This window comes from Doryrhamphus excisus, chromosome 1 (assembly GCF_030265055.1).
Source record: "Doryrhamphus excisus isolate RoL2022-K1 chromosome 1, RoL_Dexc_1.0, whole genome shotgun sequence".
Classification (NCBI taxonomy): Eukaryota; Metazoa; Chordata; class Actinopteri; order Syngnathiformes; family Syngnathidae; genus Doryrhamphus; species Doryrhamphus excisus.
In genome coordinates this window covers 36760379-36776702 of record NC_080466.1, presented here as the reverse complement: position 1 = coordinate 36776702, position 16324 = coordinate 36760379, and the positions used below count along the sequence as shown (strand labels likewise).

General features: G+C 40.2%; 1 protein-coding gene across 7 annotated transcripts in view; it reads right to left on the bottom strand.

Moving 5' to 3' along the window:
- si:ch211-207d6.2 (sickle tail protein) overlaps window positions 1–16324 on the bottom strand; it is an 87667-nt gene that overhangs the window by 28593 nt on the left and 42750 nt on the right. For all 7 annotated transcript variants that reach the window (XR_009129040.1, XR_009129041.1, XM_058067139.1 and 4 more), the window contains exons 8-9: window positions 10904–11199; window positions 5461–5629 (exon numbers count right to left, since the gene is read on the bottom strand). Coding sequence is in view for 5 of the 7 variants with exons in the window: in XM_058067139.1 (XP_057923122.1) it covers window positions 5461–5629; window positions 10904–11199 (465 nt within the window). In the remaining 2 variants the exon portion in view is untranslated. The remainder of the gene's footprint in view (window positions 1–5460; window positions 5630–10903; window positions 11200–16324) is intronic.

The following is a 16324-nucleotide window of genomic DNA, read 5'->3' as shown; positions in this document are numbered from 1 at the left end:
GTCGATTGTAAATGAGCCTTAAAATTTTCAAATTGTCAGGAGAAAGCCCGCGTAAGCATGAGGAGAACATGAAACTCCACACAGAAAGGTTCTCAAACCTTCTTGCTGTGAGACAGCAGTGCTAATCACTCTGCCATCATGCCACCAATATCTATTTTAACTTTAATTTTAACATCCAGCTCTGCATTTAAGTTTTTGCCAAACAACACAAGGTTTCACTGAATTTAAACCAACACACCATCTGGTCTGAATTTGCATTAAGATGGACATTGTCACACTGTAGTAGTGTTCCTTGCTCACAGCTGGAAATTTGGGTTTCAATGGACCATTTGCTCTCATTAGCATGACCATTGGCACTATGGAAGGCAAAGTACCAAATACAGTAATATAGTAAAGAAAAAACAAGATACAGTAACTTACCAAAGTCTTCAGCGTGTTGTACAATCCATGGAGTGTCATTACTACTGCTGATCACTGATCATTATCAACCTCTAATGTTGGAACTCATACCTACCTTTGTTTCACTCACTTTGGTTTTGGAGAAAACAATTATAGTAACAAAAAATATATCATGTCCAATTGTTAACCATGATTACTCAACAAAATCACAATCTCCCCCCTTTTGACACATGTTTTCCCATGTGTCAACTTCCAAAAGCATTGGCAGTTCCCTGTAAAATCAAATGACGTTATATTTTTTTTTATACATCTGCAAACAGTAATCTGTGAAGCAGGACACATCAAACAAAGTTCAACAATTCAAACTCTGGATCCTGAAGAAGTGTCCTGTGGAACAAACTGAAGTTAAAACGATGGCACTCCCTGCCAGGTGTGTGAATGACTTCAAGTGTTACAGTGTTAAAGTTAGTACATGTTAGTACTGTTAAACAGTTTTAAACAAAAAAGATGTCATGTTTCGGCCACATATGACATTTGTCTTCTCCTCCTCCAGGAGAATGTGCTTTCCTAATGTGGAACAATGAAGGTTAGGCTGGAATAGTTCATAGTAGTTGATGTCTCTCCACAACACAAGAACAACCCTGAAGGAACAATTAACACATTTAAATTTCAGTCAATTAAAATTTTTGTCCCAGTCCACTGTCCCCCATGAAGAACCCTGCTGTCGGTGTGTCGCACTCATAGTCGTCATGTCAGGATGTCATTTGCAACACTTAAAAGGTCCAAGTTCCTTTGAAAGTCGGATTGTCCTAATTTACAAGGCCTTTTTCGGAATAGCTAATTTTTAGATGAAGGTTCTGCATACCCTAAATGAACTATCTACATTTTAGCAGATTTAATTTATGCCTATTGATGCTAAAAGAGCAGAACAGCCTAATATGTTCTTTGAATGCGTCTATTAGTAAACTAATCATTGGGTTTGTTCTGTATTGCAATACATTTGTTTCCTTTTTCCAAAGTGATGGTCAGGGATGGCTTCAGCCTCACATTCACACTCACACAGACAAACAAGACAACACAACAATGAAAAACCAGCTGGACAGTCCTTTCTGAGTGTATTTTTGCCGAAAACACTTTTCAAAAAATCCAATTCCGGACTGTAATAAATTAGCAAATTGTTTGTGCATTCCCAATCGAATGTAAAATAGCATGCTTGTACAAAAAAAAGCCCACATTATTCCATTTGTCACTGTGTCTCTTTTAGATAGAGCCCCATGAGGAATGGAATCATTGACGTCAAAAAAATGGTACCTGAGTAACCCAAATGTGCATCAAGGCAGCACTTATGCCCAGAAAAAAATATTTGTGAGATATACATTCCCCTAACAGCTATCCCTATGTCAATATCTTTTATCAAATTTCTCATCACCATAGAAAGGTATGATGTGCATTGAAGACCTTGCAGAGCATCAATTTGCATAAATTGTGTGTGTGCGTGCGTGTGAGAAAGTACATTCTTAACCTCCTCCACCAGTTGAGCACTCATGTCACCAGTTTGCATCTTCCTTTGATATGCATACAGCTGATTGGCATCTTGCTTCACCAAAGTGTGAACATCAGGGTCAGTGTGAGTTTTTACACCTTCACCTCCATCTGAATTAGAAAATAGGCCATTTGGTCCTTTGCACCATATACCAACAAACCTAATTTTTGAAGTTGAATTTTATCTTAAACAGAAAATCCAATGGTGACTTGTCTTTGGTCCACTTCACCTGACTGGCCAACAAAGTTAACATAATTGCCATTCAACTTTGGAGAGGTTAGGAATTTGTCACTCTTAGTGAGTGTGTTTCATCAGAGTCGAAAGGAAAATAAATAACCTTGCCATATTTTGTATACTATGTCTTCTTATAGCATATTCTAAAAGAGAGAAGTAGATCATATTCTACATAGTTATCAGCAAGAGGGGCTGATTTAAGCCAAGACTCTAAACAAAAGGAAGAAAAGGACAGGGCATATAGATGTGTATGTGTGTGTGTGTGTTACTGTCAACTTCAGTATCATCCTTGGCATCAGATGAGTCAGAGTAGGCATGATCCCATCACGCCCCACCTCCTTGCTTCCTTCCACCATGTTTGTTAAGAAAGTCCTCCATCAAGTCTTTGGTCCAAAGTCTCCTTTGCTGCACATGCCAGGGTCATATTGCTGTCCCAGTCTCTTCTCTGGATGTCCTCCTTGCAGGTGGCCATTTGTTGCCACCCATTGATTCTGGTACATGGCTTGTCCTTGCATCAAAGGTGTGATCCATCCGGTCAAAAGTGAGATCCATCCAGTTCTAAGTCGGCCACATTCCGTTTTAGTGGCTGGTGATGTGATTGTCGTCACCGTGAACACCATGTCAGCAAACATCTTCAGAACTCTTCAGTGGTCAGGGAAAGTGGGACAACTTCACTAAACACAAGCAGGGCTGTTATGGCCTCCCCACACGCCTTCCTTACACCATTGTCCCACTCATGGTCTCCACCGTCAGTTACAGGATACTTCCTAAGCATCCGTTTGGATACGAGCGACAATGCATGTCTGGAAGGGATCGTTTGCAGTTAGAACACAGCTCATGTGATGGATCTTCTTCAGGTCTTGGTGAAGATGAAACTGGACATAATGGCATGGCTGATGATATTGGACTCATCGTGCATGTTGTTGTATCAGGATGTTGTTGTCAGGTTGTTGGCAGAGCAAGGGTGGAGGTGTGCGATCAAGATCATGGTCCACTCTGAGACACTGAGGCACTGTAGGAGAAAGAGAAGGAAGACCTATTCTGAGAAGTCGTGTCTGTTCTATTCATGTCAGTGTGTGTTGCAGATCTTCATCATCTATGTAACGATCATCATTACAAGTCTTAGCTGCAAGCAGTGCTCTCTGCTCTCAATGGTTTTTAGCCTTTTTCATTTTTTTTTTCAAACATTCCATGTCCTAAACAAAATTCTTGAATGCTCTTTGATTTTCTCTCAAATAATTATTTTTCTTTTAAACAATGCAATGTGATGTTTTCCCTTATCACCATTTTTCCCAACAAAAATCTCACTTATCTATTTTGTTTAACTCACTTTCTCTTGTTCTCAAAAGTTCCCCATATTAGTGTTTTTTTTTTTATGCATGCTTTCCTCATTTTTTTCTTCTTTACCTATAGTTGCATGTTTACCAGATTTCCCATATTTACAGATGTCACTCGGTTGTGCACAATTCCCTTAAGACAAGGTCGTCACCCCGAATCCGTGTTGTTCCTTCGGCACAATCCACGACAAAGCCGAGCTGTCTACAATGAATAATGCGTAATCCACTCTTTATCACTTCAAGATTTTGTTCGCATTAATGTATATCCAATATACAATTGTGCATGATTCACTCCTATTGTCTAATCTATTACTATCTATTAATCTATTACTGAGGTCTCATTAGCACAAAACAGCTACAAGCGCAACTCACTCTTTGTTGTTACAGAGGTCTTGTTCGCCCAATGGTACGCGACTCACTCACAATTTTTTTGGTTTCTTTTTTATATTATTGAGGTCTTGTCCGCCCATACCATGCGTAACTCACTCAATGTTGTTACTGAGATCTTATTAGCATGAAAGTATACCCAGTATACTCTGATACGCGATTCACTCATGTTCCAGAGATCTTATCCGTACCGACAAGTGACCAAATGCGCATATGGGAAACACTACAACACTTACATATAAACATGCAACTAATGCTCAAATATAGTAATTATTTCAGGATTCTCACCATCAAAAAAAAACGTAGTTCCACTCTTGATAAGAGATTCCAGTGGTGATGGTCTGGAGTCCTGGACGGGCAGCCCTCAAAATCTCTGAATGTCAATGACAGAGAGGCTGGAGGAAAAAATTAATTCCAGGATGATCAGTCGCTGTCCGCCACAGGTCCAGATCCAATCAGCCAAGGAATCCCACTTCTGACACCAAACTGTTGTGGAAAAAATTTCTATCATCCTAAGTAGGATAGAGAATGCCTGAAATAAATACATAGCTCTGGCAGGTTTTATTACCTTTGCAAAACAAAGGGGTCAGACAACACACAGTATGCATGGCGGTCTGTAGATGTCTGGCCAAGAGTGGTCTCTTGGCGGGAACTTTTATACTCCATAGCATGCAAATGAATTACATTACAATAGAAAAGAGACATTCGTGTCACTCCCCCGATGCCACCCTCATGTATGGGGGTTAGCCTACACACCCAATCTTCTGGCACCGTTTGTCACACCCATGCGAGAGAACCTCCTAGGGTCAACCATTTGGTGGGACCTCTTGATGTCCCCTTGTCCCATGAAGGTAAAGCTTTGATCAAAGAATGACCTCCTCCGACACTGCCTCTAACCCCAGGTTACAGATAGCCTCCTGCTGTGCCACCATCTTTGAAGGGACAGCAGGATGTGCTCGGATGCAAATGTCGAAGCTCTTCAAAAGGCCATAAAGTAATTCACACAATGTGTAACCTAAGTTATACCTGTGAAATATAAATTTTCCCATCACATGACAATGGTAATACTAATACTAATGGTCATGATAATGGTAATTCTAATGTAATGGTAATACTAATGGTAATGATAATGGTAATACTAATGATAATGGTAATGGTAATGACAATGGTAATACTAATGACAATGGTAAATTTAATGGTTATACTAATGATAATGGTAAATCTAATGGTAATGGTAATACTAACGATAATGGTAATGATAATACTAATGGTTTAATTTGATTTGAACATGCATCAGATTACAATTGAGTGCATCCCATAATCAGTTCCCAGTTCCACATGTTCAAAAGGAGTAGGAAGAAGCAAAGCTTATTAAATCCTACCCCTCCATCTGGTACTTTTACAATCAGTAACTGTTACATTTGTTCACTTCCTGCCTTCCTGGTATGGAAAAACATCTATGTCAAATGTTGTCTAATAAAATACTGCTAGGTCCCTAAAAGGTATATAGAAAATAAAAGGGTTAATGTATTATTTTTATTTAAATGTGTTTAGACTTACCACGTGACTCTCTTGGTTGGCCGCTTGACCGTCCAACAGGCAGACTCGATCGAGCTTTACAACCCCTGGAGAAAGGAACTGTCAGGGTCAGCGAGTCTCCATCAGACATGTTCTCTGCAGCCAACACACCTTCACGGGTGGTGCTTTCAGACGGCCGGGGGCTCCTTAACTGGATGGGGAAAGCGCAAAGAGTGATGAAGCCTTCCACCATGAAGAAGAAGAAAATCGTAGTTTGGTAACGAGAGATTAAAAGTCAACACAATCTCAGTTGTGTACTCGCTCATCCTTACTTCTAACTAGCAAACCAGCCAAGCCATTGTAGAAGATAACTCAAACCCTTCAAGGTTGTGAACTATTTTCGGGGAATGTGTCTTTTTAAGTTCTTATTCTACACCAAAGATAAAGCAAGAAAAAACTTTTAACTTTAGTTACTCGTGGCGGCCCGCATGTTAAACTCAGGAAGTGGACACATGTAACAACACTTAGTTATGACACTTAGTATGTTTCCATGGATTTCCACCTTCCCGCTCAAACAGTCTGTTTAATGTACTTCGCCCTGGCCCTCCTCCAGGTATGCCCACTCGGGTGTGATTGGTCAGATTCCGAAGAGCCCGGTAGGACTTCTGGACAGCTGCCGAGCTCATTTAGTCAGATTGCTTACACAAAATAGACAGGACACATGAAATTCCAAAATATCACTATATTGATATTTTTCAGGCTTTTGATTGGACAAAATGTGTTTTTATGCGGACTGTGATTTTTTTTCCAAAATATCAGACATTTGAATTCACACAGATTTAACGTTTTAATATCTAACACAGTTTTAACAGATTTAAAAGAAGAGAAATCTTTGATATTTAACCCCCAGTCACGGTTAAGATATGCACCCATCACACGCTTCAATACCTGCCAAGACATTTCTTAATCAAATACTAGACAACTGTCACATGAGATGACACAAACAACGTGATTGCATGCCGCTGTTGCATGTTTTGGCTTGAAGCGCAGGGCTTCATGCTTCATGTTTGGATAAAAGTTTGTTGTACCGGCATTTAGAACTTGGGACAAAAACACAAAGATGGGTGCCTGACATGAAAGAAAATGAGTGATTTTTTTAGGGACAATTTTTTTAGCAAATGAATGGGAGTCGTTCCTGCAACGATCCACTTTAATGTATCCATCTGATATCGTGCTTGCCAACACGCGGTCAAAGTTCCTCCTTCGCTAAAAGTACAACATCTGTCTGCGTGCTCCCGAATCCGTACTGAGGCTGTACACACGGATCTCCAAATTTGGCACAAGTAGACAGCACGCACTAGGCTTCAGCATGTGCGACCCTCGTGAGGATAGGCGGTATGGAAAATGGATGGATGGATGGATCTTTCATCAAAACAGCAGTGATGCCAGCACGTTATACTGCAAGTTTGTTTAAGACAGCAAAGAAGGAAGCATATGGAGAGTACAAGAGACGGGTGGAAACCCACCTCGAGTTCTGGCCTTGGCAGTCATCCTTTCATTGATGACCGCCAATACAGTAAAAATGCATTTTGAAAAAATGGATGCTATTCTACACACGAAAAACAACCGCTATGATTCTTACTCCGGTTACTCCGTCGAATGCCTTCACTAAGTCCACGAAACACATGCAGACTGGTTGGGCAAACTCCCATGCTAAACATTTGTTTAATGAGCAATTTATTGCAAACAAGCATATTAAATATGAAATAGGCTGTTCATCAGCTCATCAAACGTTTAAAACGTGGATTCAGTGTCATTTTCTGTCAGGTATTCACATTGGTATGATCTCATGACGGAAAAGGAAAAAAAGCATTTCGGCTTTAAGCACGGTCGGGTTGTTGAGCATCTCGCATCGCACCATTGCTGCTGAGCAGTTTTAAACTTCTTATAAACACTGAGAGTTATGGAACAAAGATGTCAAGTGGTAGACACCCCAAAATGTCAGTGGTCCTGAGCCGGACGATCCGATTGGCTGTCCGTCAACACATGGGGCGATCCTCCAGCTAAAAAAAAGGTCATTATTGGTGCCAAGCGCAGTCCAATAAGCTTCAGAGGCCATCTGTGAGGGAAGAGCTTTAAAGTCTTTCAAGTCCTCGTCTCCTTCAAAGCCACCAAATTGCCCATTTGGAAATTGCTGGAGCGTACCAATCATGGGACAAAGTCACATGGTTCTTCCAAAAGTGGAAAAAAGTTTTATTCTCTGAAGAGAAAAAATGTAACCTTGATGGTCCTGATGGTTTCCAACGTTACTGGCAGGACAAGGAGATATGGACAACGGAGTTACGCAGGGGCGTCAAACGGCAGTTGGATATGTGGAGATGTTGCAGAGGGCAACCTTTGTGACTGGACAACACTCGACTGGCAAGGACTTCTTCCACAAGAACAACCTGACTTTATTGGACCACCCTGCATGTTCCCAATTTTAATCCAATGGAGAGCATTTGGCGATGGATAGCAAAGGAAGTTTATAAAAATGGACATCAATTCTAGACAATGGATGCCCTCCATGAAGTCATATTCGCCTCCTGGAAACAAAGGAATCAGGCTTGCCCAAAGCCATGTTGAGGTGGCAACTAATAACTCATTACCAAGTCCTTTCTTCAAAATGTTTGGAGTTTGCATGTTCTCCCCGTGCATGCATGGGTTTTCTCCGGGTACTCCGGTTTCCTCCCACATTCCAAAAACATGCTAGGTTAATTGGCCACTCCAAATTGTCCATAGGTATGAATGTGAGTGTGAATGGTTGTTTGTCTATATGTGCCCTGTGATTGGCTGGCCACCAGTCCAGGGTGTACCCCGCCTCTCGCCCGAAGACAGCTGGGATAGGCTCCAGTACCCCCGCGACCCTCGTGAGGAAAAGCGGTAGAAAATGAATGAATGAATTTCAACTATTTTTGCTCATATGTTCTTTTTGTAAAATGATGACATTCTCATTAGAGTAAAGCTTTTTTGGTCTTACTATTTTGACTAAATTACTGCAGATTTTTACATTTTTTGCTGTTTTTATATTTTCTTGTTGAAAAAAAATACATTTAATAAAAAAAAATAACAGCCATGGTCATAAATGGACACAAATGTACATTTTGGACACAACTGATTTAGGACGTTTTCTCATCAACACGGTATCAAAATTAGACCGACACATTCCAGGGTTTCATTTTGAGCAGACCAGACGTTGTGGTGGGAAGACCAGCCTTTCTAATAAACGTTGACATTTCCTGGAATAGTCACATGACCAGCACTCCAAATGTTTCCTAAGCAGTACATGGCAGAGACTTGATGAGCTCAAGTCAAGCCCAAAACTTTATAGGACGCATGCAAACAACTCAATTCAATCACCTCAGTTCCAAAATAGCCAAAACACACGTGGACTTCTTCAACATGTCCGACATAAAAAACAGCTCAACGGTAGCATTGACACACTCCTCTAAAAAGTTATCCAAAACTCTAATTTCAAACTCTTACCTGTTGAAGCTCCCGCAATGTGACACCATTTTCAACTTTTAGCTTCCACTTTCAGCTTCTGCCTGCCTCACATTGCCTCCCATCGTGCTATAGTGGATTATGTGTGTCCAAAAAAGATGCACTGGTAAACCACACCTCCTCCTTAATAAACCACACCTCCCCCTGGTGAAACACCCCCTCCTCCTCCCTTGTACAACAACACTCCACCTCTGCAAATTATGCTGACTGGACCAGTCTGACGAGCACAACCGTCAGAATTCTCCACGTTATGGCATGTTAAAAATGTCACTTCCAGAGAGTCGGTTATAAAGTTATATATGATAATGGAATAATAGAAGAAAAATCCACCTAGGTTTTACCTATGACTATATTATAGGAAATGTTTAAATATATATTACACCTAAATAAACATGTACTAAAGAAATAAAGGTTAAAATGATGCAATAAACAGCAAAGTGTAGATCGCATGAGGTCTTGTCTCAGGTATCTAAGTGTTTTGTTCAAAAGTGAGCAAAGGCGGATGAAATTATTTGTGTGTGTCAACAGGAAGTCCCCCCCAAAAGTAAGCGGATACAAGGAAACTAATCGCATGTTAAATCATTGCTATGAAGGGATTTTGACACAGGTCAAAAACGACAGTGATAATAACAGAAAGCTAGCCCAAGATGAAGTTTAAATGTTTATTTTCTCCCGTCTCCGGCAGCCTGTGCCTGAACAATGGTGTGTTTGTGTAAGTTGTGTGTCTGAATGAGCTGCATCACCTCTTAAAACAAACCTCCACCTCAGCAAATAATGCTGGCGTTACCAGTCCGACGAGCACAACGGTCATAATTCCCCACACTGGCGCGACAAAATTGCAGCTTCCAGCATGTCTGAGCAGTGACAGCAGCACACACGTCAATGGAATGGCATTCAAGAATAATAGAAGGTAATGATAATGATGGAGTATTTAAATCGCGCTTCTTAGCTGTGTGATCCTGTAGATGAAAAAAATCATTTTTCTGATTAGGGATGATCCAGTACAGCACTGTATCTACTGTATACCACAATGTCCATCTGTTCGCCCATATAAATGATCTAAACTATTATTATACTGAGTGGGTGGGGCATAAACCGGAAATGGTTGTAGTTTAACAGGAAATGGGTGGGGCTTATATCTGCATTATTTTAGGTCTGGAGTTGACATGGCTTGATGAAGAGTTGTTATATTTATTGTTTATATGTGTACTGCATATGTGTGTACGTGATTTGTCAGACTTTTTAAAAATTATTTTTATATTATTATTTTATAATATTATTTTACACATTTTATATTATTTTTACATTATTTTATTTACATATTTTATTTATATATTTTTTAAATTATTTTATTTACATATTTTATTTATATTATTTTTATATTATTTTATTTATATTCATTCATTCATTTTCTACCGCTTTTTCCTCACAAGGGTCGCGGGGGGTGCTGGAGCCTATTTATATATTTTATTTATAGAATTTTTATATTATTTTATTTATATTATTATCTTATTTATATATTTTATTTATATTATATTCTTATATTATTTTTTCTTATTTTTAATGATCTGTGTGAAGTTGGTGATTCATGCAAAAATGGCAAATAATCCCATTCAGTTTTCTAACTTACTTTCTATCACTAGCCAAACCAGCCAAGCAAGCAGATGAAAAAAAAAACACCCACCATCAGCGACTGATGCTCGATCGTGCCTGCTGTCTTGTCAAATGCACCGTGTACGTTATGAAACAAGTTTAAGATTGCAAGGCGCATACTGCGACGTATTGACAGGGGTGTAATATTTTAGCACGCTTATGTAGTATATAATGTGGTGTGATAAAATGTTGATGCAGGTGTACCTAATGTTCTGTCTGCCACTGTCTGTATACGTAGCATGCCTGTTTTACGACGACTTCATGGAATAAGACAAAAACAGCCTTTTACCTGCTCCTTCATGCGTTCCTGGTGTCCGATGATAATGTCGGCGTGATGTGGGTACTTCTGTCTCAGGTGATCCAGAAACACTTCCTTCTTCCGCTCCACCTCAGAGTGCTGCATCAGCAGGTTCTCCAGCTCACTCTCCCGACTGCTGGCAGCAGCGTAGCTTCGAGGTAACGTGATGGGAGAGCTGGGAACCCCGCGAAGATTATACATCAAGTGGTTGTCGGTGTGACGTTTCTTGGGTAGCTGATGCTCAGATTCACCATGTGCAGCTGAAGCGGCGGGGGCAACGGATGGCACTGGAAAAAGACATGAATATGGATGAGGGGGGGGGGAAGTAGTAAATTTAAGGTACGAGGGTCGTGGGGGTACTGGAGCCTATCCCAACTGTCTTCGGGCGAGAGGCGGGGTACACCCTGGACTGGTGGCCAGCCAATCACAGGGCACATATATTGTGGATGCTGTACCTGACTATCATGGTGACGAGAGACCTAAGACACAAGGCAATTGAAATAATTATCTGCGAAATTTATATTTATGAAATGAACTAGCAAAATAAACAAAAAGACTGTTAGCTGTGTTTGCATTTAAGACAAAAACTAATATATTTCTCTCACATTAACACAGTGGTTCTCAACCTGGAGGGCGTAATTTCATCTCCAAAAAAAGGGGGGCACTGCAAAAAAAAAAGCATTAACACAAGAACAAGAAAGTGTGTTTTCTCGCCTTAGAATATCTACATCCCCAGCAAGTTCAGTGTCAGCCTTCAAGGCTTTCTCACTCAGTCTAGCACTGATTGAACGCACTCTTCGGGGCACTGAAAGTTTAATCATCTTCAGTTCTTCAGCCGTTAGTAGAGCTGTGCCACTGGAAAGTACTTTTAACGGTTGCCTCCGTATGTTTGGAACTAGAAGTAATTACTAGTCACCGTGAATTAAAGGTTGTCACTGTCTGGCTATGCGACCGAGGCTTGGTGGACCCAACTGCAGGGAAACAATAAGGGCAGCGGATGGAGTTGGACCACAGCTGGGGGACCAAAGCCGTTCACAGTCCGACTGTGACTGCCGATCACAACAAGGATGCCATCTTGGAGAAGATTTTGGCTTTGCAAAAGCAGTCGGATCGATTGGGAGACCAGAGTGGATGCTAGGGTGGTCCGGTCTATTGGAATGTGGCTTTGATCCGGATTTGATCTGTGCCTTTATCTGGATTTCGGTGTCCCCCTGATGGCTAACCAAGGTTGTGTTGTGAAAACAAGTTCTCCCAAGAGATTGCTGCCGCGGGACGCTCTGATGGTACAGAAATCCAAAGAAATACACCTGGATAGGTGCAGATTCTGGAAGACCTATAAATTAAATATCATTCATTCGTTTTCTACCGCTTTTCCTCACGAGGCTCACGGGAGTGCTGGAGCCTATCCCAGCTGTCTTCGGGCAAGAGGCGGGGTACACCCTGGACTGGTTGCCAGCCAATCACAGGGCACATATAGACAAACAACCATTCACACTCACATTCATACCTATGGACAATTTGGAGTGGCCAAATAATCTAGCATGTTTTTGGAATGTGGGAGGAAACCGGAGTACCCTAGAGATGGCCCAGTGTGGAATTGAACCCTGGTCTCCTAGCTGTGAGGTCTGCGTGCTAACCACTCGACCGCCGTGCCGCCCAGCATCATAATAGGTCCCCTTTAATTACTGAATAATTACTTGAATAATTTCTTCCACCCTGCAAACAAACGGTTCATATAAATCAATACTTCATGCCCATGTTGAGCCTATGTATGTCAAAATACCTCAAGCATAAATGAGTACTGCAGAATTTCCGCACAAACAAACACTACATTTCCATACCAACATTGTGGGCAGCTGTGACATTTGAAAACAGAAATCCAGCGCCAGCAGTGTGTGATGTGCTCGGGAGAGACTTCTCATGAGTGTCTTGTCACGTTCAATGCTTTGCTGTAAAGGTCAAACACTGAGATCTTGTCTCTGATGTTCTCACGTCAACAAATCTCACCTTAATACACATTAGAAACCAAATTCACTATTTCAGTATTCCATCTCCGACCTCACTTTGTTTTCCTTGTTTGACACAACTTTCACAACTGCAAACCTTGATAAATTCTTCTTGGTTCATTTTATTTCTAAAAACCGGGGAAAAAAAGAGCCGCAGGGTTTGCTTTGCCTTTTTAATAGTTCTTAGTTGGGATGAGTGTGTGTTTAACTTGTTAGTTTCCTTCGGGGTGAACAGCAGTGGTAATTCAAGAAAAAGAGGTGGGGGTTTTGGAACTGGAACTAATCAATAAATTACCGTATTTTCCGGACACTTTTTTTCATAGGTTGGCTATTCCTGCAACTTATACTCCAGAGTGACTTATGGTAATGGTTTTATTTCATTTGAACATGCATCAGATTACAATTGAATGCATCCCATAATCAGTTCCCAGTTCCACATGTCCAAAAGGAGTAGGAAGAGGCAAAGCTTATTAAATCCTACCCCTCCATCTGGTACGTTTACAATCAGTAACTGTTACATTTGTTCACTTCCTGCTTTCCTAATATAGTTTATGTTGTACCGAAGTGCGAGGTGATATGAGCATCCAATGACATAATGGGCACCATAGTAAGTGTCAATATAGTGATATATATAGCACATCATGACTGGTTCAAGACTCTTCATCCTTGTATTTAGCAAACATCAACTGCTTGTATTGTTTCTTGAATTGGCTCATCGTTGTGCATTGTTTGATTACCTTACTCAATCCATACATGAAAAAAGTGTTTATGTTACATGAACAGTGGACATACCTTTTCTGTTCATGTTTATTTTTTGTGTAGCTGAATAACTATTGTGTTAGCATATCTTACACCTCACCTATTCAGCTTGTTCTCTATTCTTTTATTGTTAGAACTTGCCTTCCAAGAGGACGTAATGTTTGTTTTGGTCAAGTAGTTTGGAAAATAAATTACCTGCTAAAAATGTGACTTATGTTTGGTTCTTTTTCTATCTAAATTATGCATTTTTGGCCTTATTGCAAATGTTGATCCAAAATCAGAGGAGAAGGCCTATGCACAGAAAAATCACTGGATGTGGAACACCGAGGCCTCACCCTTTGAACTTTTGCCTCCTCGTAAATATCTATTAGAATTTGGGCTTGTGTTGGGGGAAGGTATACCTCTGTCCAATCAGACACTCTGTGATGCATAGCAAGGTTTATATAAGAAGCCGCATATGCGTACTGATTGGTATCACCTGGCTTCATTAATCCGTGTCTGATCATCCTGTTTGTGACCAATTAAGCCTAAATGCTCTTGGTTTGGTTGGCTAGTTGAGCTAAGCTTAGTCATCTATCCTGGATGTCTGAATCCCACTGTCCTGCAACCCAGCTGAAAATTTGCAAGAATTTACATTGTGCATGTTTTGGATCTTTCAGGAAAATATTTGGGAAATTTGCCCCTTAATATGCTGGTGGCGTTATGGAAATGGCACCTTGTTGACGTTTCTACAGGTTTTTTTTTAAGTCTTATAGTCAAAATAGGTGGTGTTAGCCGTCTATCCATCATGTTTTTAGTTGAAGCACAAATGGCTTATTGCTTTGGATAACAAGATAATTAACAATATTGATCTTGTACCTACCATCCCATTTACACACTCTCTTTATTGCTCTCCCTCTCTCTCTCTCCCTCTCTCTCTCAGTCCTACTTGACAAAGCCGATCCGATTGATTTAGTTCAGTGGAGGCCTGGGGGGAAATGGTAGCTGTTCATTGCATTCTGTGGGAATGTGGCTCACAATGTGGACAGCCACTCGAAAAATTAGCCCGCTAATTTGCTGATAATGTCCAATTAGAAGGGCGTATTTTTACTATGGTTTCATGGTATATTGCAAAGGAATCTTTCCACGTAACAAAGCAAACATGTAGTAGGGTTGTGTAAGGAATTAAAAAAAAGTACTTTTCTTTGTGTAACATAAAGTCCTTCAAAATTCCTTCACGTTCACCGATTGCCGTTACTAATAATCGGTGAATTGGATATCCTGACTTCTTTCATGAAAATGAAATTACTTTTCTGTAATACAGGTCGTCCCTGGTTTGCGCCGTTCATACGGTAAATCGATTTCAAATCTAATTTTAATCCGTGAACACAAGAAACTTGAAAGTTAGTTACGGCCTAAAATTCACTGATGAAAAGTAACATCACTTATGAGTTGTTTTTACACTTCATTACGTCCCCCAAGCCGCAGTGCATAAAAGAAACCATGTGACAGTGAAAATGATTAAGAAGCATTGAGAGAGGAAACACACCCACCAACATCAGATGCTATTTTCGTCCCAACTGGTATAGGTTCTTCATTTGTACAATGGGTGTGATACCAATTTAAAGATAAAATTGCACTTATATCCCCTCTAGGAACAAAACTAGTTTGTATTATCAGCGGGATAATTGATTATTATCATTATTAGTAGTAATTATTTATTATATTTGGTCGTGATTCCCCCTCCAAAGGCCCAGAGTGGGCATCACCCGTGCCCCCACACTGCACCATGGTTATAATTGTAGTGTTTACATTTTCCTCATGTAGACACTAAAATAAATTATGAGAAAAACCTTTAATTTCAGATATTCAGTTAAAATAAAAAAAAATTATAAAAATGAATAAAAAAATATAAAATTAAAAAATTAAAATCCAAATTAAAGCTGGAAAAAAACATGATTGAGAAAATGAATAAACACCTCTCTCTACAAAGACTGCCAAGAACAAGATGGACAGAATGACAAAATACAAGTAGACAAATTGATTACATTCATTCAGAGCAGCGTGAACAATATTCCAAAAAACATAACGCTAATGTTTTTTTTAATGTTACAGTTGGCTATGCCTGGCTATGGCTATTTTCCACCAATGCCGAAACCACTCAAAGAGGATTACAAAGTTACAAATTGTTTCAATGATTCCAGAGTCGGCCTCCACATGCACTCTGCACTTCTGTTGGTTGATTACAACTTTACAAAGCTTATAAACTGCGTCATGTTTTGCAGCTCCGGGCTATTTATTTATTGTATTTAACTGAAAGAGGAAGCACAATGGCTCCTATGATGGTAAAGCCTGCCAACCCCTGTTCTAGGTCAAGGGTGGACAAGCGAGGCCCTCGGCTCAATTATTATGGGTCACTGACAAAAAGTTGACAAGTTGCTACTAATAACATAGTAAGTCCCCGCTTTTTGTGGAAGTTACGTTTTCCGACCATTAGTGAAATTTTAATCTGATTTTATTACACCCCCCCATTCCACTGTATCGGCCGATTCCACTGATGGATGTTTATGTATAGCTACTCACCACTAATGAATTATAATGCAGTGGCCCATGAGCAGATGGAATCTGAGGGACAGAACACGACTATGTTGTGTTCAACGACCTTTCA